Here is a 27,283-nt window from a genome sequence, read left to right as displayed (position 1 = left end):
TATAAAAGTATTACAAAAAAAAAGAGAAAAAATTTATAAAACAATTATAACTTTTTTCTTAAGTTTTGTGTTATTATAATTGTTAACTAAGTTTAAAATTTACAAAATATGTAGTTTCACTATTTCTTTTAGTTTTTATTTTGTATATCATGCAAAAAATATATTAAAAAATAAATTTGCATTAAGTTTTTTAATATTATTTGTATTAATCAAAGCGGATGAGATATCCGTAAGTATTCGTAAATATCCGCAAATATCTATTTATTTTCGGATATCAGTTTTTCTGGATATCCGTATTTTTTCGAAGCAAAGTGTTGTGGGCACAGGGGGGGGTGGGGGGTAACCCACGAATGGATAGAATTGTGGAACCAATGTTTTAAACCTGAAACAAAGAGAACAGATTTTTGTGAGCTTTTAGAGTTTTATAATGCAAACAGAAACAATTATGAAAACGAATGAGATGATGATGATAATGATAATAAAACAAGAAAAATAAAAAAAGAAAAGGGATAGATATGGTGGAATCAAGCTGCTGGATGTGTATCACTCTCAGCTTGATTAGAAGATGGACTGAAGTGGATTTGCGGAGGAAGGTTTGATTGAATCTCTCAATCTGATGGAGTGATGGATCGAAGTGATTGACTCTCTCAATCTGCGTATTGAGCTTGTTTGATTTTCAAAAACAAACTAGATGATTTTCACAAACAAACTAGACTCACGAAATCAATAGAACAACAAAAAATCTCTCTTTGAATCCTAAAGACCGATATTTTATACAAAGAACAATCTTTGATAAAAACTGAATAAACTTTTTATTAACTTGGTGATTAAGGGTATTCTTTACAATGGACGTCTATGAGCTTATATAATGCTCAGAGACAAAGTTTCTAACGTTCTAAAACAAAATAGAAAGGAAACAAATCAAAACTAAGAAAGTAATCGAAAACTAGTCGTTGGAGCTTTTTGTGGGATTTTGGCTCCAAGTAAAGAATCTGATCTTTCTTGAACCTGAACGGTTTAAAGGGATAAGAGAGCTTCCTTGGGATCTTCTGGATGGCTTGGAAGGTTCTGATGTCGTGCATAAACTCAAAGAAAAAGAGCTGTTGGAGTTTGAATGCAAGAACTTCCAAATAAGGCAAGTTGGAGTTAATAAAGATCCTTTTGATCCTATGTTCGCTGGTGTATGGTATGAACTTGTAGAACTCCTCTTGGGCGTGTATGATGTCTCCTGATTGGTTGAAATGATCTCCTTGTTGCCAATGTCTGGTTTGAAGCTGATTGAACCGGTTAGCTTCCAATTGAGGCAAGTGTAAAATTGGTTTGGCCGGTTCTGGAGAATGGATCGTAACTTCTGATTTCCGTGTCCATTTCTCCTCAAATTGGGCTTGTTGGAAATATGAGAGCTCCCTCTTGAATCCTATGATGGGCTTTGGTTCAGGCCGCTCCTTCCTTGGGCTTGAATCTCCTTCTAAAGTCGGGTACTCACAGATGGACGGGCTGAGAAACCTCTGACTTTTAAAATTCATAACTCTTTGGTCCGTGAAGCTTCTCTTGAAATTCAAAGCTTCAATGACTCCTTCATGAGTTAGCCTTCTTGGAAAATTGGTTTCATAGATAAACTCCTTCTGGTTGTCGAGATAGGCTCCTTGGACTGAACGTCTGTCGCTGGTGTCTCCTAGGTGGTCGGTTTGGGAAGTTTGGTGAGACTCTGGTTGAACCACGGATTTCAGGGCTACAACACAAAGCAAATCGAAAAATTAGATATCCGTAACATAAGAAACAAATCACAAATACCTTCAAAAACTCGGATATCCGATCCGTGTCCAGCCATAGTAAGATTTATAGTATGTGTTTAAATTTGTTCTATATGTAAATTAAAAGTAGAATAGTATGTGGTTGAGAGTAAAGCACACTCACACTCCCATTCAAACGCAGTGAGGGAAAGAGTAGTTAATTTGTTTTACATAGTAGTTATTCTACTAATTCATCCTTGTAAAATATTTTTTTCAGATGAATAAATTATTTTGCCAAAAAAAATGTACAATTTTGATGACAGAAAATTATTCTATATATACAATAAATGAAATTTTTGTTAGCTTGGCATTTCAAGTTAATTGAAAAGTTATACATCTTTTGGTAGGAGTTATAAGAATCCACTTTGACCTGTGATTAATAAATAAATTCTGATGACTAGCGATATTTCTGAAACTAATTCTTTTGATCTAAGATTTTTTACTTTAGCAATTTATAATAAAGGTTTTAATAATTAAACCTCTCAACTAAAGATGAATCGTAAATAAAACCATCAACTAAAAATCATGTGAAATAAACCCTCAACTTTAATTTCGTTAACATATTTTACCCTCCGTCTAAAAAACCGTGACGGATGGTGATATACGTTAACAGTTTATAAGTTGATGGTTTATAATGTTGAAAATTTAGTTGAAAGTTTTTTTTTTACGATTCAAAAATAGTTAAAGAATTTTATCATTAAAAGTCATTAAATATTTTAAAATATTTATTATCATTTATGAACCATTAAAACTATTAAAACTAATTAAAACTAATTTATAAATTTTAATACATTAATAAACCAAGCGTTCTAGAAAAACCAAAGAATAGCTTGACTTTGTCACTAATACGAAAAGTAAACTAAAGCGTTTAATAGGAAAGGAGGCCATTGGTTATTGGGTTATAGGACAATTCAAAAGTTTATATAGATAAGCAGGGAACAGAAGTTGGGCGGATAATTCATGTCAGGTTTTGAGAAAACATAGCGTTTACTTTGACTTATCGTTCTCGGACTACTTACTATGAGAATTTATCAACCATTGATAAATGTTAACAACTGTTATCAACCATTGATAAATGTTAACCACTGTCGGTAAACTTACAGTAGCTTGTTGTAAAAGTAAAATATATGATGCGGCAAATTTAATATTGAAACTTATCGACGGATGTCGGGAAAAAAAAAGGATTATTCTTGTATGACGTGGTAAATATTGAGTAGATCAATATTTAGAAAGAAAAAGAGTTGCATTAGACTAATTTTTTTTTCATCTCAATTATTTAAGATCAATTATTTCATAATAATTATAGTTATATATAAAAAAAATTATATCAAAATTCATCATTTTTCATACTCTATTAATAGATATTTGTTTCATTTCATTTGAATACAAAAAAAATATTTATTTATAATATGTAATCACAAAAGCATAAAGTAAAAATAAAAGTACGAATAAAGTTGGCGGGACATAGTGGGTTTGATTGGATGAAGTTGTAGTTTTCTATTTTTTGCTTTAAGATTAGGTTTTAAATTTTTAGCTTTGGCTTTAATTTATTTTGCTATAGAAATTTTCTCAGATCACTAAATAAAGGGGATGATTGGTTGGGGCTGTAGATGCTCTGGACATCTAAAATTTAGTCTACAGCTATATATATGTCAACCAGTCGAGCTTTGCTTTCCTTAAAAAATTCACGGCAAAAAAATTTCTGCAAAATCAAAATATGGCTATAGGTAGCTTTATTTCCAGAGTAAAAAATTAGTGATTTAGAAATCTACAGCAAGGAAAAGTACAGCAAATAAATTTACCGATTAAATTCTAAAACAAAAAATATAAAGATACAACATTTACCAATCATCCCAAAAACTCTTGAGAAAGTAATTTCTAAAGCTAACATATTTCTTTTTTAAATATTTTGGCTCTGGATTCAATTTTAAAAGTCCGTCTACAGCTTATATGAAATAAAAACATTATTGGTTTAAAAGATGGCTGTACAAGGCAGCTTCCAGAGACCGCTACCAATCACTGTGGACATAATTGTAATCAATGTACATCTCACAAGACCATCACTGGAAACCAACTGATATACAATCAGAGAGAAAACAAAATCAATTATTTCATAGTATATTCAAATTCAAGCTTCAAACAAATCGAAGAAACCTGAAGTATACAAATGTCATCTTACACCTACTTCATAATCCTTTTCCTCTTCCCATCACTCCTCACAGTTTGCGCTCAAAACCATACTTATGTTTACCATGACTGTCCGAATACGACAACTTACTCAAGCAACAGCACTTACTCCACCAATCTCAGAACCCTTTTGTCTTCTCTCTCTTCTCCCAACGCTTCCTACTCCACCGGGTTTCAAAACGCCTCATCGGGACAAGACCCCGACAGAGTCGCCGGACTTTTCCTCTGCCGTGGAGACGTCTCGCCGGAAGTTTGCCGCAGCTGCGTCGCCTTCTCCGTCAACGACTCATTCACTCGTTGTCCGAATGAGAGAGAAGCCGTGCTTTATTACGACGAGTGCATGCTCAGATACTCTCACCGGCGTATTCTCTCGACCCTTACAAGATCTGGTGAAGCTGACTTTAGGAAAGAACAGAGGATTCCATCTAACCAGTTAGAACGATTCAGTAATGTGCTCCTGTCCACCCTGAACCAAGCCGTCACGGATGCGGTGAAAAGTTCTAGAAAGTTCGATGCGCGGAAAGCTAACGTCACAGCATCTCTAACTGTTTACGGACTGGTTCAGTGCACTCCCGACATGACCAGACAAGATTGTACGACTTGTCTGCAAATATCCATCAATCAGTTACCTATAGACAGGGTTGGAGGAAGTTTCATTTTGCCCAATTGTAATTCGAGATTCGAGACGTACCCGTTTTACAACGAAACCGCCGTTAAAACCCCGCAACCACCACCGCCACCACCTCCGGTTTCAGCTCCTGTGCGACCTGGTCAGAGCTCTGTTTTGGCCAATTATTTCTCGAAAATATCAATCAAAAAAACTATGTAAAGTTTTAGCCTTTCACATTGATTTTTAGGTTTATTATAATGTCTGATTTAAAGCAGGGAAAGGTGGGAACTCAAACGTGTTAGTGGTACCCATTGTTGTGTCAACCATAGTGGTTGTTCTGCTTTTGATAGCTGGTTATTGTTTCTTTACAAAGAGGAAGAAGGAGGCTTATGATACAGCACCTGCATCTGATGGTAAGGATTCATCTACTCAACAATCTTTATCTACTCCTTGTTAGTGTGTCAATGATCAACATTTTTTTTGTCTCCTTACTGATACTTTTATTGTGCAAAAGGAGATGAAATATCAAGCGCAGACTCGCTGCAACTGGACTATAAAATGATTCAAGCTGCGACAAATGGTTTTTCAGAGAGTAACAATATTGGTCGAGGTGGTTTTGGCGAGGTTTACAAGGTTAGTACTACTACTATTAGTTCCCTAACTGCACTTGAGTTTGTGTATTATTTTCATTATACTTGGGCCTAACGTAGTACATGTTAGGGTACATTTCCGAATGGGACTGAAGTAGCGGTAAAGAGATTGTCGAAAACTTCAGGACAAGGTGAAACAAATTTTAAGAACGAGGTTGCAGTTGTTGCAAAGCTTCAGCACAGAAATTTAGTTAGGCTTCTTGGGTTTTGTCTAGAAGGAAAAGAGAGGATACTGGTCTACGAGTATGTGCCTAACAAAAGCCTTGATTACTTCCTCTTTGGTCAGTTACGCACTTACACTTAATACTTTGTTCCAATGATTCGTTAATCATTCTTCAAATTTGAGTTTGCATATATTTAGAGGTAAAAATGAAATGTATGGATGTGCGCAGACCCTGCTAAGGAAAGTCAGCTGGACTGGAATCACCGGTACAAGATCATTGGTGGAATTGCTAGAGGGATTCTATATCTTCATCAAGATTCAAGACTCACAATTATACACCGTGACCTTAAAGCGAGTAATATTCTTCTTGATACTGATATGAATCCGAAAGTTGCGGATTTTGGAATGGCTAGGATATTTGGAATGGACCAAACCGAGGAGAACACAAGGAGGATAGTTGGGACTTAGTAAATCTTCCTCTTAGCTTCACATAATTTGAAGTTTGATAGTTAATTTTTTCGAAAAGATTAAAAAATTTCTTTTGTTGTGGATTGCAGTGGTTACATGTCTCCTGAGTATGCGATGCGTGGCCAGTACTCAATGAAATCTGATGTATATAGCTTCGGAGTGTTAGTTCTTGAGATTATAAGCAGCAAGAAAAATAGCAGCTTCATTGAGACAGAGGGAGCACGAGACTTGGTTACATACGTGAGTGTTATGTTTCATATTTGTCTCTCTTACAATTAAGAATAGTTGAAAATATTGAATGATTAATATTCTAGGCCTGGAGGCTCTGGAGGAACGAGACACCGTTAGAACTTGTGGCTCCGGTTATCGTACGTAATTGCCAGGTGAATAAAGTGGTTCGATGCATCCATATCGGTCTTTTATGTGTTCAAGAAGATCCTGCCAACCGTCCAACCTTATCGACCATTGTTATGATGCTCAGTAGTAACACTGTGACTTTACCCGTGCCTAAGCAACCAAAGTTTTTCACTCAGAGTAGACCCAAAAAAGACCTGCTTGATTCAGAACCAGCTACTAAAAGCAACTCTGTCTCTTGGTCGATTGACGACGCATCAATCACTGAATTATATCCTCGTTGAAAATGAAGTGCCTATAGCAACATGTGGTATTGGAAGTTACTTTAAAACTTGTTTCTCTTTAATAATGTTTTGTATGTAGTTGTAAGGAGAAGTATACATAAAATGTAAGCTATTTACATGTTTTTTTCTTGAAGAGAGCAAAGAGAATAGCAGTGGCCTATTTCTCAGAAATAATCTCAAAGAGAATATGAACTGTATAAATGAATCCAAGATCATGTGAGTATTTTTGAGTTTTAACATTTCAGTTAGGAAGGTGAGTGTGGAACTTGACAGGCCCACATCTTATTTTCAAATCGAAACTCCATAATATAGTTGACTTCTTTATTCTCGTTTTTCATGTGTTTGGTTATTCAATATTTTAAATGATTTTGTGGAGCAATCAATTCGATGTCGTGACTTTGCTTCTTTTTTTAAAGTGCCTAGGGAGAAAATATTTTGGCAACTTCGAACTCACTGTAGTGCTACATTTTTTACTAACGTATGGTTGATCCATTACTTAGATTGAAAAAGGATAAGGTTATAGTTAACTAATTATTTATATTTATATATCTATAAATTAATAGTAACATTTTTTTATCTCTTTAATGAATCCTGTTTTGATCATTTTTACTACTTGTGTGTTCTTTTGGTAAAAGAAAAAAAAAATCTATTTTATGGTCTTTTGAAAAAGTTTACTTAAAAAAAAAAGCTAATCAGCATCTAGCTCTCAGCTTTTGGCTAACCTAAATATTGGCTAAGCTAGATGTAGTCTTGTCTTAGTTGTCTCTACATGATATAGTTAGTTATAATAGATAAATAAATAGAAATAGTTAGTTGCAGTCTGAAAATGTATCAGATTTTGTTTCGACTATATTCTGAGGTACAGATTAGATGTTAACGTCAAATTTCAAAGTGACTAAATTTCAAGTTTCTAGCGGTGTTGTGAGCCTTGTTGCGACGCATTTGATCGAGTAACACTCTGAATTTGTTGTCTCTCTATCCTAGAACTTTGGCTATCTTTTATGATGTACTGTTTTCTGTTTGTGGAGGTTTGTTTAACTCCTCCTTTTGTATTCCGAATGTTTGAGTTTCGTAATAAAATGAAAGTAATGTTCCTAAATAGTAAGTAAGCAAACTCGGGTTTAACCACATTCTGACGGCTACCTCAATCATATTTGTTAGTATACCTTTAAGATTACATGACTGACTTATGTCGGATGGTAAAACTCTTTCCGTTTCGAAATAGATAATGTTTTAGAAATTTTTTGATGTTTCAAAATACACGATGTTTTGATATTTTATACAATTAGTTTTAGTTTTATTGAAAAATGTGTAACTAATGATGTTTTATAGTTTTTGTGATGATTGATTGAATTAATTTTATTTTATATTTTTAGTACTATTTTTTAAATAAAATATGAATGTCTTAATTCTTGTGCATTAACCAAAACATCAACTATTTTGAAACAGAGAGAATATTAAATTATAAAGGTTTAAGATAAGTTTCGTGAAACAATGGTGACGAATTTCGATAGGAAGGCAACAAGAAACTGTAGAGGTGGGTTCCGTTTACGGCTTGATATGTGGAGCATATACAAGTCATGGCCGCCAGATATTTGAATCACGTGTCCACCTACCTAATTTGCTTTTGTGTATATAGTTTTTGTTCTTGGAAAAAAAATTATATACACAAATGCAAAGTAGTTATATACATAAGTTCTTATATCATATTCATTCAATGTTCTATAAAATATCATTTCTAGTGACATTTAATAACTATATAACATAGAAGTGTTTTATTTACAAGAGTTGTTTGCTTACGTATATGCACACGCAAGCAGTCTGCCGCTACTTGCTTTTTCAGTGGCAGCCATAATTGATGTTTATAAAATACATTACCCAGACTAAGGGCACATGTTCTTTCGGCACATTTTCAAGAATATCGATATGTAAAACAGTTTACGGATCCCATGGTATTATCCGCCGTTCGGAAACGTGTTAGACGCTATTGAGGCTGTCGGTTTAGGCCTAGCGTCTAAAGAAAAAATTGGGGATTAATCAGAAATTTTGCGGAGTAAAATTTTTAGATGGTTTGCTATATTATAAAACATGTTAATCTTTAATTGTATATAACATTAATATATTTTCATGTTTAAGATTGTATAAAACACATAAATAGAATATATAAACTTAATATAGTGTAATTTTCATCAAAATTATGAATGTAAATGATATTTATAAAATTTTAGATCAAATAAATAAATAAAAATATTATTAAAAAAAAATAAATAAAAAAATAATAAAAAAATAATAAAAAATATATTAGGCGGCTAGACGGTCATTTAGGCGGTCTTGACGAAAAAAATTCGATTTTTTTAACCGATTTAACATAAATCGGAGTGAAAGAGTGATCTGTAGCGCATAGACGGCCAGACGACCGATTTTTAGAACAGGAGTATTATCTTATCTAAAACACTACTTGGGTTTTACAAAATTTTGCGGACTTACAAAAGGCGTAGAAAAATACATTTACAGAACTTTTTGAATAGATATTTCATACTTAATGCATATATTTTATTTTGAACTTCACGAGAACAAACCTTTTCACATCTTTGTTTGTTTATTTGACACACTGTGCTAAACCTTGAATGGATATAGTTATATTTTTTCTCCATTGTGATCCAAAATTTCATTTGTTTTTTTTTTCAGATATTAGTATCAAAAGGTTTCTAATAGATAGTATCTTATTTTAGCCAAGGAAAAAGTCTATATGTGTAAATATAGATAGACTCATCAAATACGGACTATCTGAAAATTTACACAGAATGTTAGGGTGATTCATCTCCCATTCACATGTTTTTCATTCATTTTTTTTATAACATACTGTAGTAGGGAACATTAACATATGATGCCAATATTTGTTCGAAGAAACAATTCTTTTTTCATGGACACAACCAATCCAATATCGATTTATGATGATGATATTTGGTTATTTGATATCGCAGTAATTTATTTGAAGTAATGTGGTTAGTAACACATTATTTTCACTACTTTTTGTTCTAATAAATTATTTGGAAAGAGATGCGAAGTTCATAATTTAACAGTACAAAAAAAAGAAAATCCGACGGCTCAATAAAAAACGATAATTCAGTATATGAAATGATTTGTTGATATTCATGTGTCATAAACTGAGCTGTTAATATATAACGTAACAAATTTTCGAAAATATACAGAAACATTGGAAAATATAAAAGTAATAAAAAAATCATTTTCTGTTAATCACATACGACGGACTATGTATGTTTTACGTATAAAAAAATTATGAGAAAAATAAAATTGAATAGTAGTTGTAACATAAAATTAGATCACAAATAATGGTAGTTTTATGAATTACAGTGTCGAATTTATGAATAAAGGAGAAGTAAGAGGCAAAATGGGAAAGAATCTTTTTTATAACAATCATTAATCATTATTTATAATTTATCGCTTTCTTGCGGAGACAGCTCAGCTCCACTGATAGGATTATAAATGGCGTCGCCGATGCGAACTTTCTGAAAAGCTCTGCCTTTCTCCCTTCACGAGATTCAGGTTCGTGTGCGTGATTCCTCCTTCTTCCTCTTCTCGTGTCTTAGGTTCTGAATCTTAATTGTTTTGTTGATTATATCGTATTCAGATTTCTTTTTATTTTTTCTTGTTTCTAGTTTGGTGATCCGGATTTTGATTTGTAATTAAAACCGAGATGATTGTTTATGGTTTTGATTGATTGTGTAGTTTTTAATTGTTGCAGGAACGTGTATACACGATGGCGTTATTGTCTCAAGCAGGAGGAGCATACACTGTCCCTTCCGGACACGTAAGCTCAAAGATCAGGACTACAGCAGTTTCTGGTTGTGTAAGAAATTTGAGGATGAAAGAAGGTTTTGTTAGCTCCTACTCTAGGACTCTATATACCAACTCAGTGCTTAAGAGCAGCAAGAGAGGTCATCAGTTGATTGTTGCGGCAAGTCCTCCTACAGAGGAAGCTGTAGTTGCCACTGAGCCGCTTACGAGAGAGGATCTCATCGCCTATCTTGCCTCTGGTTGCAAAACAAAGGACAAATGGAGGTACTTTGTCTTTTTTTTTTGAAGATTGGATTCTGTTTCCGCTAACTTGAAGGTTGTGAGTTTGCAGGATAGGTACAGAACATGAGAAGTTTGGGTTTGAGGTTAATACTTTACGCCCTATGAAGTATGATCAAATAGCCGAGCTGCTCAACAGTATCGCCGAGAGATTTGAATGGGAGAAAGTCATGGAAGGTGACAAGATCATTGGTCTCAAGCAGGTAAAACATTCTCATCTTTGTTATATTGATAGTTGATACTAGATATTAGAGGTTTATTTGTTATCTTTGTTTGGTTTTGTTGAATCAGGGGAAACAAAGCATTTCACTTGAGCCTGGTGGTCAATTTGAGCTTAGTGGTGCGCCTCTTGAGACTTTGCACCAAACCTGTGCTGAAGTCAACTCACACCTTTATCAGGTAACTTTTGAAAGATGATAATAATAATTGATCAATACGCTTTACCCTGAAAGGCTTTCAAACAACATACACATACTCTCTCTATGGATGCTAACAGGTCAAAGCTGTCGCTGAGGAAATGGGAATTGGTTTCCTAGGAATGGGTTTCCAGCCCAAATGGCGCCGTGAGGACATTCCCATCATGCCTAAGGTATTATTTAGGCTTTCTCTAATTTTGTTCTACATGACCCAGGCTTTGTCACAACTTCATCGCTGTTTTGTATTAGTATACTGTCTGATCATGTCTTTGAACTATTATGTGTTAATGTGCAGGGGAGATACGACATTATGAGAAACTACATGCCGAAAGTTGGTTCCCTTGGACTTGATATGATGCTTCGGACCTGTACTGTTCAGGTTACATGACTATTCTGATTTTTACATCTTTTCAGAATTTTGAAACGTATAGAAAACGGCCTTACATACATTTTTTGACAGGTTAATCTGGATTTTAGCTCAGAAGCTGATATGATCAGGAAGTTTCGTGTTGGTCTTGCCTTGCAACCTGTGAGAACCTCAAGCTCTCATATGGCATAAGCCATAAACTTCTTATTAACGATTATGACTAACCAATTGTTATCCAAATTCAACAGATAGCAACAGCTCTGTTTGCCAATTCCCCTTTCACCGAAGGAAAGCCAAACGGGTTCCTCAGCATGAGGAGGTTCGTCGATGCAAATCCATAGATTCTTTACGTATTTGTTTCCCATCCACGTTAATAACTCTTGTACGTTTCGAAACAGCCATATATGGACAGACACTGACAAGGACCGCACAGGAATGCTACCGTTTGTCTTTGATGACTCTTTTGGGTGAGTTTGAAACTTTTTATCCAGCAACAACCGTTGCATTAGATCTCTTGCATATGCATGTGTTAAGATAATATGATGAAACGGCGTGGCTAATCTCCAGTTGTTCCGCGCTGTCTTTTGTTCTTATCTTGGTATAGGTTTGAGCAGTATGTTGACTATGCACTGGATGTTCCTATGTACTTTGCCTACCGTAACAACAAATACGTGGACTGTACTGGAATGACATTTAGGGTGCAAATCTAATCCTTAATCTCTCGTCTGACAATAACAAACTATAAACTATTACATATTCTTGAGCCATCTAATCATATATTCATTGATACTGCAGCAATTTTTAGCTGGAAAGCTTCCTTGCCTCCCAGGGGAACTGCCTACATATAATGATTGGGAAAATCATCTGACGACAATATTCCCTGAGGTTTTATCATCTGCCTCCATTAATTTTAGCCAAATGACTTTCAGTTCCCTGAGCCTGACGAACGACATTCCCTAACACACGAACAGGTTAGGTTGAAGAGATACATGGAGATGAGAGGCGCTGATGGAGGTCCCTGGAGGAGGTTGTGCGCCCTTCCAGCTTTCTGGGTAATTTACATACTCTTGCTTGCTTCATGAGTTCTCTCTGATTTTTGAGATGCAATTTTGGCCGTTGTTATTGATATTTTCTGCAAAATTCAGGTGGGTTTGTTATATGATGAGGACGTTCTCCAAGCTGCCTTGGATCTGACAGCTGACTGGACTCCAGCAGAAAGAGAGATGCTAAGGAACAAAGTAAATACCACATTTGCACTCTCCTCCTCTACAGTTAAAAAAAAAAATATCTCATCTTGAATCGATTCTTGATTTGCAACAGGTTCCAGTAACTGGTTTAAAGACACCGTTTAGAGATGGTTTGTTGAAGCATGTGGCTGAAGATGTCCTGAAACTCGCAAAGGTGTGTGTTCATAAGCACTCTCTTAGAAAAGCTTCAAGCCAGCTTTCTAACTATAACTACTATTGGGTTTCTTTTGCTTGTACCTCAGGATGGTCTAGAGCGTAGGGGCTACAAGGAAGCTGGTTTCTTGAACGCTCTCACTGAAGTGGTCAGAACAGGTAAGTAACTTTTCCCAATGTATAACTCCACATCTTGTTCTCTGTAACACTGGTGGTGAAATAATTATTTTGAAAACGACAGGAGTTACGCCGGCGGAGAATCTCTTGGAAATGTACAATGGGGAATGGGGACAAAGCGTAGACCCTGTGTTCCAGGAACTGCTGTACTAAGGTTGACATGAGAACTAGGTGTGAGTTTGTGCTATCTGAAGAACTCAAGACTCTCATGAATAAGGTTTTCTTATTTGTTGTATTTCGGATTGGGGAACTGATAATTTTCTTTTGAAATTTGAAGCGGTCAAAATAAAAAGTAGAAGTCTGCACTAAACGATTTCGATGTGTGGAAATCGACTTTGAATAAAATTTACCCATTTTTCTTCGTGACAAGTTTGTCAATTTCAAAACGAAATATGTGTGTCCCATTCTAGATTTTTAGCTGTCGGCTTGAATAAGATGCATGTTCTCTAACTTGACCAATAAAACTAAAAACCATAGTCTGGTTATTGGTTATTAGCTACTTTGAAAACAGTTTCTACGTATGGATTGTGTTAATCAACAAACTGAACGGCAGTGTAATTGCTAATCGAGTTAATTAATTCAAGAGATTAGTTCTCTACCAGAAGGATAACATAAAATATCAAAAAGACAAATTCCAAAGTTCCAAACTACAACTTGACTCCGAAGTAGTTTTAACCAGTTGTATTCCAAATAAAAAATCAATTATGTAATGGTACTATTATATATGATATATTTAAAATCTTTTGCTCTCTCTGTTTTCTAATAAATAATATTTCATGATTGTCTACACAATTTTTTTTTTTTAAATTACATTTTAAATGAAAAACATCATTAATTATTTTTTTTTAAATATCACTAATTGTTCATTAACCACAATTCGACCAATTATATTATAAGCTGCATAATACAAATAATTATATAATATAAAACAGGTTTTATATTAAAAACTGAAAATTTCATCTAGTTTAAAATATTTTTTATGGAAATGCTAACTATTAAAAATATAAGTTTTAATATAAACATATCGGTGGTTTTCCTAAGCATTTATGAACTTGTGGATTGCTTTCAGTTTTTCGCGAATGAGCTCAGCAGCTATGACTACAAGGCTACAGACTATGATGATGTCGAGAAACATATTTTGAAAATTAAAAGCTCATCTGTGCGTTCGTGCCAAATTGTATTACGTTTTACTTTTCAATAAATAAGAAGTAATGAAAGAACGTAAATTCCTAGTTAAATACTTGAATGCGCGCGTTGTAAACGCATAGAGAGACGACTAAAAGTTAGAAGATTAAGTCGGTGGGATATGAATATTGTTATGGCCACATAATAGCAATGAAAAGTCATACTAAACACTTAACAGTCTCTAAGGTAGTCTTCTAGGACATCGACTTGTCTATCTGAAAAGTCCATTTGGAATTGGACCATGCAGCTCATTGTCAAATAAGTTTCAGAGAGGTAAGCATTACAAATTCAATCTAACTTGCTTTAAATTATAGCCACAGTAAATACAGTATAAGACCATAGAATATTAGAATGGATGTGCATATTATCTTGTATGTACGTGTATATATGCTTAGACTATCGAAAAATACTACAAAATATAGGACATTCATCAAAGATATTCATTATTGAATCGAGTATTACTTGTTCTGCTTTGGATGAAGAAGCATTCTCATGATTTGGTTTGTCCATATAATTAGACCAATGTTTAATTCAATCGCTAGGAAACCACCGACGGTAGTAGAAAAATGAAAGTGTTGATGCTTAAATTATCCAAATACGAGATCTTTATTATTAATAAACCAGATATGAAACATGTATACTCTTCGATTTTATTCAGAGCAGCTAGTATGGATCATCATATTGATTATTATTATTGGGTTTTGCGTTGCTCCTATGATATTCCAGTCTCTTGATAATCACACTTCCATTCACGGACAGAAAATGACATTGTAGTTGGTTCCGCTAGGGCAAGTGAAAAGGCTGGTGGGATCATCCTTAGGATAACTATAGGCATCTGGACAACGTTGCTTGAAAAACATAGAGAGTGGGGTCGGTCTACAATTACCAGAGTTGCAACAATGTTCCTCCGTCTTCAACACCGGACACGGTCCGTTGCAAGCGCCGTCCATTCTTAGTTGGGCTGGACATTGAGCTATAATATCTCCCGTACACCTGTAAATGTAAATATATTTACACACTAAACATTTATTCAAATGGTTTCACGGAAAAATAAATATAATTTCTAAGACCGTACTTTAGCATTTGTAACTAAAATATCGACCATGATTTGGACATAAACAAAATAGTTTCATTATCTTTTGAAATGTATTTGAATATGTAATATATCTAGACCAATTTTTTTATAACATATCAGATACACCTGAATATCTTTTTCGTACTATATCTTACTTCGAAATTTAATTTACCTAATTTTGCGGGTGCATTGTCCAGATGCAGAACTGAATTCCATTGGAATATTGAATCCATCGATCACAGAAATATCGATGAAATCTTGGTCTGCATATTGTTTAAGAGAATATTCTGCCAATGTATTTGGTGCTCGTCCATAAGATTTGCACTCAAGTACACCATTACAATCTCCAGTTTGGCATCCACCTATTCCAGAGGCATCGAAGTTGCAGTTGGTACGACCCCAAATCCGAGCCTGGGTGGTACCTGGATCACCAGTAACGATCCACGTTTCGCCTTGATTGAGTCGCTTCCCACCGCCAGGCTTTCCCGGAGCAGATGTGGCAGCCCACACAACATATGGACAATTGTTCCTTACTGTGAACGTAGTCGCATCTGCTAAGATTACAAAGTATATGGTGATAAATGCAAAGAAAAAGACTGTGAGAAGTGTTTTTTGATAAATCATTTTTGAAACTAATCAAGCTTAACCAAGCAAGTAATCGTATAAGAGGCTTAGTCTTTGTTAGAGGGCGTTCTAGTGTTTATATAGAGATATATCACTTAAGGGGTAACATTGTAATTCATGGATAACAAATATGACAGTGAGAAATTTTATGGTTCTCCCATGATTTAATTTTGAAGCTATGCTCTAATGAGTTCTTAATTTGAGATTTTTAATTTATGATTTGACTTTTATTTTTACAATTTTTGGCTAAGAACTGGCTCTTATATCTCTTATTTAATAGCCGGTTCTTAGATTTTCTTAGTTAAAAGATAAGAGTTAAGAACCTAAAAACTCAACACTAAGAACCCGGATTAATCATGGTCTCAGAATATCAGCATTGTTCTTATTTAATAAAAAATTAGAAAAAATGTAAAAAGAAGAGAGAGAATGTAGATATGATGCAGCTGCTATACAAATCATTAGAATACAAATTTCATATTAACTTGATACTAATTTGTATAGATGCGTGTGTATCAGCCCGATCCTGGGGGAAGCTGTCAAAGCAGCCAAAGATATGTGGCACTACATTTCATCGATCGTAGTTGTTGATCTGTTATACTATAGCCTTCTAGTATTGAATTTAGGATTTCGAAATACGTTTGCTATCTTTTATTCATTTTATCATTTTATTTTATAGTTTATAACGTTTTAGTGTTTTATGTCACCATGCTTTCTTGATGATTTCCATCAAATATGAACACTCTTTTCAACATTTAACTTTTGCTTTTTTTGTTATATAACAATATTAGTCTACAATTATTATATACATGACTAATCAATTTATTTGAAGATAGACATGTATCGTAATTCGTAAACACGTCCCAGTCCCACCCACATACTAGAACGTCGACTATCTATCACTAGGATCTGTTAGGTATAAGAAAAAATAGGGTTGCAAGGCTGGTGGTCTTTTTAAGCTATCTTAACTTATACAAGAACTAAACATAATTAAATTAGCTCTATGTGTGTGCAAACGCTAATTAAAAAGTCATCTACGGACTAGAAATGGATAGACGTTTACAAATTTAAAATACAGCCATATAAATCAAGAATGTAATGATGGCCATGGAAAAGTCGTTCAGGACAGTTGTTAAGGACGCAAGCAAGATATTGTAATAAAAGTTCAATGAAGTTTTTGGCTTTGACTTGGCTTTACCTTGACTTAGAAAAGTAAACAACAACTGCGAATTTAGATCATTTGGCGTATAGCCCCGAAAACAATGTGACATTAAATTGATGTGTGGATGACATTACGTATTTTGTACGTAATTTTGAAACTTTCGAAAATTAGTTAAAAGTCATAGGAATATATATATATATATCAGGGATATTCGAATACTATATGCTTTACTCTGGTTGAAAAATCATACTCCATGATTTGATATGTCCTCAAAATTAGTCTTGTATTATCATCATAAGAATCCACCGATGGAGTAAAAAAAATATGTTTTTTTTTTGGTGTAAATGTTAAGATAAAAAAAATGCATATATAACATGTTGAGGTGCTTATTTAATCCACCGATGGAGTAAGAAAAATATGTTGAGGTGCTTATTTAATCCAAAACCCTTATACTGTATATACCATAAAATGCATAGTTTTCTTATATTAGCAAGCCATATAAACATGTCAACTACATCAACTTCGATTTTGTGTAGCGCAATTTGCAGATCACATAAGCATGTATGCATTAGTATAGGCTTGCGGGTAGAAGAGTTCCTTAAAATTTCTAGAGTTCAGCCGGCCCACTGACTCGGATCCTACGGTTGATTGCAAGCATCATAATGAAACTAAACTAAACCGAATCAAAACATAGGTTCTCACCCCTAATGAAACTCTTTAAAATTATATTATATACTGTTATTATAGTGAAGGTAATTCTATTATATATTGCTATTAGAGTAAAATGGTATCAGATTACAATTGTAGATATAAGTCAATAACAGTCTAACAATCCAACTTCTCTATTTACTAAAATAATTTCATGCTACTAATTTCCACAAGTAGTCATTTCACGAAAATAGTGAATTAAATATAAAAGTGAGAGACGACTTTTACAAGTCAAGTTTTCAGCAGTTTATGATGAATCTTCTTCACCGATTAGGGGTTTTCCGGGAAAACGGCCGATTCCATCGTGAACTTGATGTCTCCATTGTTTTCATACACAAACTATTGAATCAAGCCAAAACCACCACGAACTAAGTTTAATTTTGAATTTCAGACATGAAGTTTTCCAATCTGGTTAATTACTACATAACCGAATCTGATTTCGGTTTATTTAGCTTCGGGTGCTGACATGGCACACACGAGGCTAGAATGGTATTGGTCGGTTTAAAATCAGACCAAATTAATTTATTTTTTTTCAATTTGTCTTGACAAAAACGGCGTCGTTTTGTCATCTGAAGTAAAAAAAAATTGGAAAAATTAAAATTAGGGTTCATCGTGATTTTAGAAGAACAGAACAAAGAAGAAGAAAGAGGAAAACAGAGACGTCATGGGAGATACCGGAAGAGGCTTTCCGACCTACTGTAGATGTGGCACACGAGTCATACGGCTCACATCAAAAACCATAACTAACCCGGGGCGTCTCTTTCACAAATGTCCCTATGGCAATGAGGTATGTCAGAGACTGAGAGATTGAATGATGAACCCAAAATGTTGTTAGTTAGTTTTCTTTTGTCTTTGTAATGAATTTGATAAGGAATTTGATATCATAGATAGAAGATGAAGATATAGTGGAATCATGATTGAGCCGACTGATATTAACGTAATGTCGTATTGTTATAGAACAATCGTCATCATTTGTTCAAATGGACAGATGAATCAATGGTTGAGGAGATTGAGGATATGAAGCAAAAATTCGATGAAATTGAGAGAGCTTCAAGCACCATTGAGAAGGGTTTACAAGTTTGTGAATCTGAGATGGAATCTCTTGCAATCGAAACTCGCACTTGTTGCAGTGTGGTTAGCGGTTATGAGAAGGAGCTAAGAGGATTTGAAAAGGAGATTGAAGATGTCAAGATGGAACTTAAGAGCTTGAAGAACATGGTTGTGTGTGTTGTAGTGTTTGGTCTTTTGTATAAGCTCTTTATGTAGTTTGGTTATGAATCTGCATTATGTTTGTAGTAAGAAACATAACCTTAGCCTAGCAAGCACAATAGAGATGAGAAAAATACAGCAAAAGAATCACATAAAACTAAGATTCTAGTCAATCACTTGGCTAAGCATTGGCTGCGAGCTTTCCTTGTTCTTCTTGGGTGGACGTTGAATCTCAACACCTATGCTAGAACACTTTCTCGAATTGTGCCCAACTGCTCCACATCTTCCACAATGAATTATTCTTTTTTCTCTAGAAACTTTAGTTGGAGACTCTTGTCTAACCTTTTTTTTCTTCTTGCTCGGTGACTCGTTCTTCCCTTTTATCCTCTTTGGAATTTTCTTTCTTCCTAACGCTGAATCTGTATCTTCTGTTATTGGAGGCACAATCACAGACTCATCAGTCTTCTTCCAAAAATTCACACCATGAACAGCCTCAATTGGTGTTTGGTATTGCATTCTCCACTTCGAAGTGAGATAGCAATCACCAATGTAATCCTCTTTCTTTCTCTTCTTCTCTACAATTACCTTCAGAGCATGACGATTTGGAAAAGGGTCAGATGCTCCGCTTGATTTGTTTCGCGGCGGGTTGGCAGTTTGTTTTAAAAAATTTGACATACATAATTTTTTTTTTTTGTCATCAATTACAGACTCATATTGACTCTGTGAATCACACCGGGAGATCCTGATCCATGTGAATGACGAAAAACAGTTGTTTTCTAACACTGCGTGTGCTAGACTATCCGCCTTTGAGTTTTGCGTCCTTGGTACATAGATGATCTCCGATCTAATGAAACTTTCTCTCAGGGTCTTGATATCTTCCAAATAATTTGCAAATGCTGGCCATTCTTCTAGTTCTGAAACCATTTTCACCAATTGAGAATAATCCGTTGCAAATGTAACCTGAAATTGACGTAAGTTTTTCATACATTCTATTGTCCATAATAGAGCTTCTATCTCCGCATGCAGAGGAGTGAGACAAGCCCGGACATTCCTCGCCCCCAACAGCCCATTAAAACCTTCTAAAGTACTGAACCAACCTTGTCATGAGAAAGTATTATTTTCCTTCCAAGAGCCATCTGTGAAGCACCATTTTCATGGGATCAATGGAAGGGTTGTAGGCTCGGCCGATAATACTCTCTTGTTTTCCTTTAGTACATGTGCCTCAGCCCAGAGTGTTGACTCTTTTTCTGCCAATTTGAGCGTATCTCGAGGATCTATATCCAAATTACTAAAAACTTTATTATTCCTTCCTTTCCAGATATACCATAGCTTCCACGTAAACTGATGATCCTCCATCTGCGGGAAAACTCGCCAAAAGAGATTTGGAATAATTAACAGATAAATAATGGATATAACTGCAATGCATTTATTTGGAATAAAAACTCATAGATGTTTAATTCCTTTGCATACTAAAATTTTTACCAGTTATAATAAAAAAATGAAAAGCATATTCCATAACATTCCATATTATTCCACAAAAAATTAATTTTCATTTAAATATAATTTGAAATAAAAAAACATGGAACGTTGATTTCATTCCATTAAATTATTTAAATAGTAATTCTTATTTTTCATACATTTTTTATTTGTCACCAGTTACATCCAAAATTTAGTAAATCTACTTCTGTTTCACTCGAATTTGTTGATTGCCCACGTTTTACTCGCAAGTTACAATAATCAAAATAAAAATTATTTTATATTTTTAATTAAAAATTGTAATAGAAATTTTATATTATAATAATGAAACATATTTAAGAAATAAATAACTTTTAATTAGTATATTCATATATTATATAGTGTTTATAATTAAAAAATTAGATAAATAATATTTTTAACTTTTTTATATATTTGACGAATTAATAAATATCTGTGGTTTTAAATCGGTTGATGTGTATCAAAAATATTCAATCATCCACATCCGTCCTACATCATAAAAATCTTGATACGTAATTAGTCCATGGCAGATCAAGCGGAGCAGAATCCATGACTCTTGAACCAGATCCCCAACTCTATTTGTGAGTCTAAAAAATAACATTGTTAGTCATCAGCTTTCAATTCACCTCATGAAAGCCTGGTTTAGTCAAAAAAAACCAAAACAATTCAACTCTACTATTTAATTTTTAAGATTTGACCCTCGATCGTTCACTTTTATGACTGTATTATTATTTCGACTAGGGCCATAGCCCCCGCGCAAGCGCAGAGTCGAGTATGTTGTTGCTGCGTTGTATAATTTTATGTATCAGATTTTTTTGTTTTTTTTTTTACTTTTATTTTTTCGTGTTGTCTATAATGGTGATAAACAAAACATTGGAAGTCACACAACATGATTCGGTTAATATAAGAATGACCAGCGAATTCATATGTGTTGATAATTTCATATCTTATCTTCGTAATGATTTGATCAACCATTAGCGTTATTAGCGTTTTCATGTTCAAAAGCTGAGGTTTATGAAGTTGGTTACTGTTTACTTAGGTTGTTGTTAGTATATAGATAAAATAGTGTAAGGAAAAAGATATAAAATTTGAATTTAAAAATTTAACAATTTATACAAACAATAAATTAAATTATTTTTTCTTATTTCACCCAAAAGTAATTTCAAAAATATAAAACTGTAATAAACTTTTTTTTTTTAAAGTAATAACTCTAGAAACTTATAAAATTATATAGTTACACAATTATTTATTTTAGAGTTTTTACTGGACTTTGTTAAAACTGATTTGTGGTGAAAAAAAAAAGTGAAATAGGTCAATCAAAAAAATAGAATTTGATATGGTCTTATGGCCCAATATAATGATTAAGTAAAAACTGAGTTTTAAAAATGTTTGGGCTTCAAAAAAGTTGGGCTTTAAATTTGAAGTTTTGTCTGATTTTGATTAAACTGTTAGATCGTCAACTCCTTTTTTTCGTTGTCGGGAAAGTCGACACAATTTCCTCTGATTCCTGTTGGTATTTAACGTTTTTAGTTTGTGAGATTGAAAAACGAAAATTATTTTTAAGCGTTATTGATGAGAGATTTGCTTACATCATCTTCGTATGCCTCGGGTGTAGTCATTGATCTTGGCGGTTTCGTCAGCGTCAGATGTTAGACCTGCAAGAGAGAAGGTTTTAATATGTTAATTTGGTTGTTCTGTTTTGTTATTCGTCTCGGTTAGTTAAATGTCAACTGAAACCGTGGATTCTGATTTATGATTTGATGCTTTCCTTATTCGTTTGTCTAAACTTAAATTTTAAGAGTTATGATTTGTTTGCAGTTAGATTGTTTCAGATATACTTCCTAGGTTTCTGATTTCTCTTAAAAGTTCAAAACCACAAGAAATTCGTTATACACTTAGCTGGAGATAGTAGATATCATACTGATTGATTGGTTCAGGCAATTGTAGGCCTCTTTGTAGACAATGTTGGCTATCGTCCTTCTCTCTTCCCCATTTCTGCTCATGTCTAAAATCTTGATGCCCTTGGGCGTAGTGACTCTTGACAATGCCACATATAGCTGACTATGGTTGAAGACTGATTTAGGCAAGTAGAGCAACGTTTGACAAAATCTGTCTTTAGCTTTTATTTACTGTCATTGCATAACAAATCCGGATTGGAAACTGGCGTCGTGTCAAGGTGAATGGATGGTTGGATTCTATTGGTGACCGTATGATCCGTGGTAGCATGTTAGGATCCGTCTTGGTTGTAGTTGTAAGCAGTTAGGTTTTAATAACTAATTGTTTTGTTCCGTTATATTTTAATTTAACATTTATTCTTAGTTTAAATGATTTTAATTACATATAGAATGTTATTTTTGTTAACTTTTATCCCTATTTTATGTTAATCTTTTTTGTTGTATAAGATTCAAAATCAGTTTTTTGGGATTAACAAAATATTTTAATATGATTATTGCGATTCTATATGAAATTCTATTTTATTTTTATTATGGTAATATAGATATTTAATCTGTTTGTTTTAGTATAAGTTATCTAATTTTATTTCTGTTATTTTATGTTTGTTATCGAGTTATTTTGCATTATTTCTTTTTTGGAATATACAAGTATATTTTTTTTAATTTTCATATCAATATTAAAATTATGGTTGTGGCTTTTTATTTTAATATTTTTTTTAAAAAAACACATCAAAAATACAATAACTCAACATTTTCTGTTCACAATACTTACAAAATATACTTATTTTATCATTAAAAACAAATTTTAACGTATTTTTTTCTTAAAAAATAATTTATTCTCAATTATATATGACATTAATTTTAAACTATAAAATATTATAGTATTTCGGGGTTTTGGATATTTGAGTTTATAAATAGTATTTTAAAACAAAAATTATTATTCAAAAACCTGATATAATTAATATTTATAAATATATAAATTATATTATTGAAATTTGGAAATTTATTCGGTTGTTGATTCGGTTTCAATTCAGTTTCAGTTCTATTACAATTTTTTTGGTTTTACAGATATTTTAGTTACACCCAGACCGATTCTCTCTTTCGGTTCTGTTTGGATAAATGTGCCTGAGTTACTTCATCTATGAGGAAACTTATTAAGTCAAGTGAGGATGAATTTTTTTATTGTCACTTCAAACTAAAACAAACCGGTAATTAAAAATATAGGAAGTGTTGTGGAGTGATTTGTTTGTTTAATTATGTGGTTTATAATAACAAAAAGGGGGTTGAGAGCGCTTGTTTTAAGATCAGACGGACAATCTTATCAGCAACCATGCTAAGATCATGCTTCAAAGTTGAGTTTTTCAGAGAATTTGATAACTTTCTCGAAACTTTTCATGGCTTCCTTTTTCCTATGGATACTGCTCAAATCCAAACCTTCTTCAACAGAGCATAGAACTCTCATCTCCCAACAGAGAGTGCAGCTGACACTGGACTCACTCCATAAACCAGATTACAAACCATCCTAGGCACGCTTGACTTGGTTTGGTTGCCTCTTGCCATGTTTTCTTTAACCGCAGAGTATGCTTCATCTTGAATCACCCAACGTCATTTTTCATTATCAGTGCAATCCACATGAAGAAAGAAAATAAAAAATTATGTTATGTTACCTATTAAGTCGTTGTAATTGAATCCAAAATCTAATCATAGTGCAGATCATTCGTCTGGTTGTAATAATAGCCGGACCGGAAGAATTGTCAAGCTTCCAAAATCTGTCACAACAGTATCAACAACACTACGTCAAATTATCTATAACTATGAAACGAAAAGTCAGAGAATATTGTGAAAGAACCTGAGATGACTCAAAAGAGGCAACTGTTTGGGTCACTGGTGATGATACTCTATAAAGTTAGAGGCATCAAAACTTAGAAGTCATAAGTCTTCTGTAAACTGTGTAATACGACAATGGAAGAATCAGATGCTGCTTGGGTTAGCTAAGTCAAACAACAAAAATTGCTGATGGGAGACATAACTATTAGTCTATTACAGTAACTATCTTAAGATAATGGTGGAGAAATACTTACTGCGTATACAATACTCCGGTGGTTTGTTTTGGCTCCTTGCTGAGCAGCTGCTATATATCTATGATAGCTAGAAGCATGCATCTCATACTACAAAGCAAATACTTTGACACGGTTTCTAAGCTCACATATGTCTTTGTTGTGCATAGACTCTTCACAAACTCACGTACAACTCCTTGTGCGGCTTGCCAAATTTTCTCTGCAACGCACTTGTTATATGAGCTGCCTTCCTCAGAAAATCCACTATTGTCTCGAAATCAGACTCTATACAGCCTCGGGTTGTCATCGCTGGTGTCCCTGTTGATTAAAAGAACTCAAGTTTAGGCAAAGAAACCTAGTAAATATGAATGTGAAATGCAATAACAAATATGTGAGGTTATGTATCCTTACACCGCCATGAGATATTGTACCATTGTCACCAAATATAGCAGTCTTGTTTAAGGTTATATGGCACATCTCACACACCTTATCGTAGACTTTCCCTGAATATCAGACACATAAAGAAAATCAGACATACTCTAAAATCTGGTAGGTAAGGTCGAGTGAATTCTCGTACCAGTTAATCCTAAAGGAGTGAGATCCCACAACAACAAATGGTTGTCTATGCCACCACCAGCCTGCATTTTTCGTCTAAGCAGAGCCGGTGATAAAACTTGAGGGTGTTTTCTTCATCTGATAAAACTTGAGCGTTTTTCTTCATCTTCTGTATGTAAGCTTCAATAAAGTACGCAGAAGACAACAAATAAGTACTTTATACCACAACGATTAGATGTGTTACATATATGGATTGCACACTTTGTTTCTTTATATAATGAAGAAGAGGTTCCTTACTCTCAGATTAAGAAGGTTTTCTTTTAACTCTGCTAGAACTACAAAAAAATCATTGTCAGATTCACACAACCTTTATGGAACCGTCTCGTAAAGATGAATGGTAATTGTTTGAACGGGATTCAGTCGACTAAGATAAAAGAAGTCAGAAATAGGATGGCTAAAGACGTTTTATTTAGATTTGGTCTGAAGGGTTACAAGAGTGACAAGAAGATGAAAGAGCAACAAGATCAGAGAGTAACGAGATCAAAGAGATAGCCTAAAACCCTAGATTTAGCCGCTCAGTCTGTTCAATGGTCCAAAAGTCCCCTTCTTCTTGCTTCCCTTTCACCTTTTATAGGACTCCTGCTCTTGATGCCCTAATTTCATATCTCTTTGGGCCTTGATGCGAGAGGCCGAGTACGCGGGCCTGGACAAGATTCTCTCCAAGCCGGGTACTTCTGGTCGGCTTACTCGACCGGCTAAAAGCACTCTAAGGTCGAGCCGATACGTTTGGCCGCCGAGCCGACCAAACTGATCCAACTTGCTGGATTATGGTCTGTTATTCGATGGACCTTGTGGAGGGGTGTAATCCATCTCCTACAATAAGCCCCCCCCCAGTTCACTTGTGAGCGACGTGGCGGTCTCAGTGAATTTGTGGGTCAGGTTTATTCGGATAGTAGGCTCTAATACAAGGGATAGCCCTTCCCGTTTAGTCGTCGGTATGTGCTTTTAGTAGCGTGATGTTCTGTAGGCGTCTCTGGTCGCTCAGAGTAGCGCTTGCCTTGACTCACTTTTATAGTGGGATACAGTTTTACTCGGTGATAGATCATCTTGGATAAAGCGACGGGAATCGGTGTTGCTGGTTAACCGGGAACCGGTTTAAATTAAGACCAAAAATTGATTTCGGCCCGACAACCTGATTGAGAATCAGTTCAATCAGTTCAAGCGAGAAACCGAACCGTCGCGAGTAGGTTTCTAGGCATTTAGGCGGCCTTTTGAGGCCCATTTAGGCCTGTGTAGACTTAATGATTGTGCTCGGAGAACGTGCCTTCGTTTTTGCTATAAATAGGTCTCTCTCCTTTGCTTTCGTCATTCTTCTCTGCAGATTCAGGTATCCTGTTTTCTCTCTACTTTTGCTTTCTCTCTCTAGATAGGTTTTTCTTCGTATAGACTCGTTGGTATCATTCGGCGATTGTAGTCGTTCTCTGAATTAAGGAACATGCCTCCGAGAAGTCGATTGTCGCGGGAAGAGAAAGGGAAGGACATCGCAGATTCTCCGAGTCCGACCAGAGATGTGTCAGCGACCGATAGTCCCCTGGACGATTTCGACTTGATTCATCGCGATGCTCTTCGGGACACGGAAAACATGACTCTATCTCAGCGTCTTTTGGTCGCTGATGCTCATAGGATGATTCGTGATGAAGACGCCGATCGTGTTGAAGTTGGGAGCAGTGATGTGAGCGGAAGTGAGGATAGAGGGAGAGATCAAGGCGATATTGCGACTGGTTCTGAACGTGGCGAAACTGATGAGTCTGATCGGTCTCCGACGCCTTTGAGACAGGTTCGCGAGAGAGTTTGTTTTGACCAGATAGACTGACGCCCAACTATTTACCATCCTGGTGGGATCTTCGAAGAGCTGGCTCCGCTACCACCCGGACTACTACGGGACCCGCGGGCTGCTACTACGGGACCCGTGGGCTCAGTCGTGGGGGAACGTATTTGGATCTTCTGCTTCTCATCACACCGTGAGGAATCTGTTAAGGGTGAGTGGCGGTGCTGGCGTTACTTACATCATCCTGTCTGCCGAGCAGCGTCCCTGGTCGCCTCCGGTCGGTTACCAATGCGTGTATGAGTCATATTTCGGGGATCATACGAAGCTATGGTTCCCGATTCCCCGGTTAGTGACGTCCTACAAATTCCGCCGAGATATTGCCATTTCTCAACTTTTGAACAGGTCGCTGCGAATAGCCGTCATGCTAATGGTAATGGCAGCTGAGATGGGCATCTCGATGAGCGTGAGGG

At 34.9% G+C, this 27,283-nt stretch overlaps 4 protein-coding genes and 1 long non-coding RNA gene across 10 annotated transcripts; 3 read left to right on the top strand and 2 right to left on the bottom strand.

Moving 5' to 3' along the window:
• The first annotated feature begins 3,805 nt into the window (after positions 1 to 3,805).
• Positions 3,806 to 6,636, top strand: LOC106306609 (cysteine-rich receptor-like protein kinase 10). Of its 5 annotated transcripts, XM_013743301.1 has the most exons (8): positions 3,813 to 4,750; positions 4,866 to 5,003; positions 5,105 to 5,223; positions 5,311 to 5,371; positions 5,456 to 5,521; positions 5,633 to 5,870; positions 5,961 to 6,111; positions 6,186 to 6,636. In XM_013743301.1, exons 1-8 carry the CDS (start codon positions 3,961 to 3,963, stop codon positions 6,507 to 6,509), a joined length of 1,887 nt encoding a protein of 628 aa, XP_013598755.1. In that variant the 5' UTR covers positions 3,813 to 3,960; the 3' UTR covers positions 6,510 to 6,636. The 5 variants fall into 5 exon arrangements, with proteins under 5 accessions (XP_013598771.1, XP_013598763.1, XP_013598755.1 ...); XM_013743293.1 differs by having other exon boundaries at positions 5,108 to 5,223; positions 5,311 to 5,521; XM_013743286.1 differs by having other exon boundaries at positions 3,814 to 4,750; positions 5,311 to 5,521.
• Positions 6,637 to 9,939: 3,303 nt separating this feature from the next.
• On the top strand, positions 9,940 to 13,336 carry LOC106311424 (glutamate--cysteine ligase, chloroplastic). Of its 2 annotated transcripts, none has more exons than XM_013748612.1 (16): positions 9,940 to 10,076; positions 10,276 to 10,592; positions 10,660 to 10,810; positions 10,899 to 11,006; positions 11,104 to 11,196; positions 11,319 to 11,402; positions 11,484 to 11,552; positions 11,639 to 11,709; positions 11,789 to 11,857; positions 11,995 to 12,088; positions 12,186 to 12,275; positions 12,362 to 12,442; positions 12,536 to 12,628; positions 12,711 to 12,791; positions 12,880 to 12,949; positions 13,032 to 13,336. In XM_013748612.1, exons 2-16 carry the CDS (start codon positions 10,291 to 10,293, stop codon positions 13,118 to 13,120), a joined length of 1,545 nt encoding a protein of 514 aa, XP_013604066.1. In that variant the 5' UTR covers positions 9,940 to 10,076; positions 10,276 to 10,290; the 3' UTR covers positions 13,121 to 13,336. The 2 variants fall into 2 exon arrangements, with proteins under 2 accessions (XP_013604066.1, XP_013604073.1); XM_013748619.1 differs by having other exon boundaries at positions 9,970 to 10,082.
• A 1,391-nt stretch (positions 13,337 to 14,727) lies between these two features.
• Positions 14,728 to 15,908, bottom strand: LOC106327625 (thaumatin-like protein 1). Its single transcript, XM_013765831.1, has 2 exons — positions 15,400 to 15,908; positions 14,728 to 15,145 (listed from the first exon to the last, which is right to left on the bottom strand). Exons 1-2 carry the CDS (start codon positions 15,849 to 15,851, stop codon positions 14,902 to 14,904), a joined length of 696 nt encoding a protein of 231 aa, XP_013621285.1. The 5' UTR covers positions 15,852 to 15,908; the 3' UTR covers positions 14,728 to 14,901.
• A 2,474-nt stretch (positions 15,909 to 18,382) lies between these two features.
• Positions 18,383 to 18,984, top strand: LOC106303508 (uncharacterized protein At4g04775). Its single transcript, XM_013739772.1, has 2 exons — positions 18,383 to 18,505; positions 18,676 to 18,984. Exons 1-2 carry the CDS (start codon positions 18,383 to 18,385, stop codon positions 18,982 to 18,984), a joined length of 432 nt encoding a protein of 143 aa, XP_013595226.1.
• Positions 18,985 to 23,584: 4,600 nt separating this feature from the next.
• On the bottom strand, positions 23,585 to 25,111 carry LOC106299948. The gene is made up of 5 exons (XR_001261927.1): positions 25,008 to 25,111; positions 24,842 to 24,933; positions 24,455 to 24,748; positions 24,041 to 24,320; positions 23,585 to 23,962 (listed from the first exon to the last, which is right to left on the bottom strand). It is a non-coding gene; the product is annotated as an uncharacterized LOC106299948 (long non-coding RNA).
• Between the last annotated feature and the right edge of the window lie 2,172 nt (positions 25,112 to 27,283).

The sequence above is a fragment of the Brassica oleracea genome, chromosome C1, assembly GCF_000695525.1.
Source record: "Brassica oleracea var. oleracea cultivar TO1000 chromosome C1, BOL, whole genome shotgun sequence".
Lineage (NCBI taxonomy): Eukaryota > Viridiplantae > Streptophyta > Magnoliopsida > Brassicales > Brassicaceae > Brassica > Brassica oleracea.
The sequence above is the reverse complement of the archived record's forward strand: the minus strand, read 5'-3'. Positions and strand labels throughout refer to the sequence as shown.

What these genes read in the sequence shown, in the direction of transcription:
- LOC106306609 (XM_013743286.1), top strand. Translation starts at nt 3,961, where the DNA reads ATGTCATCTTACACCTACTTCATAATCCTTTTCCTCTTCCCATCACTC. An exon ending in TTCAGCTCCTGTGCGACCTG is followed by an intron (nt 4,751 to 4,865) that starts GTCAGAGCTCTG and finishes GATTTAAAGCAG; the next exon opens with GGAAAGGTGGGAACTCAAAC. An exon ending in TACAGCACCTGCATCTGATG is followed by an intron (nt 5,004 to 5,104) that starts GTAAGGATTCAT and finishes ATTGTGCAAAAG; the next exon opens with GAGATGAAATATCAAGCGCA.
- LOC106311424 (XM_013748612.1), top strand. Translation starts at nt 10,291, where the DNA reads ATGGCGTTATTGTCTCAAGCAGGAGGAGCATACACTGTCCCTTCCGGA. An exon ending in AGATCATTGGTCTCAAGCAG is followed by an intron (nt 10,811 to 10,898) that starts GTAAAACATTCT and finishes TTGTTGAATCAG; the next exon opens with GGGAAACAAAGCATTTCACT. An exon ending in TTCGGACCTGTACTGTTCAG is followed by an intron (nt 11,403 to 11,483) that starts GTTACATGACTA and finishes ATTTTTTGACAG; the next exon opens with GTTAATCTGGATTTTAGCTC.
- LOC106327625 (XM_013765831.1), bottom strand. Translation starts at nt 15,851, where the DNA reads ATGATTTATCAAAAAACACTTCTCACAGTCTTTTTCTTTGCATTTATC. An exon ending in CAATGCACCCGCAAAATTAG is followed by an intron (nt 15,146 to 15,399) that starts GTAAATTAAATT and finishes TTACATTTACAG; the next exon opens with GTGTACGGGAGATATTATAG.
- LOC106303508 (XM_013739772.1), top strand. Translation starts at nt 18,383, where the DNA reads ATGGGAGATACCGGAAGAGGCTTTCCGACCTACTGTAGATGTGGCACA. An exon ending in AATGTCCCTATGGCAATGAG is followed by an intron (nt 18,506 to 18,675) that starts GTATGTCAGAGA and finishes GTATTGTTATAG; the next exon opens with AACAATCGTCATCATTTGTT.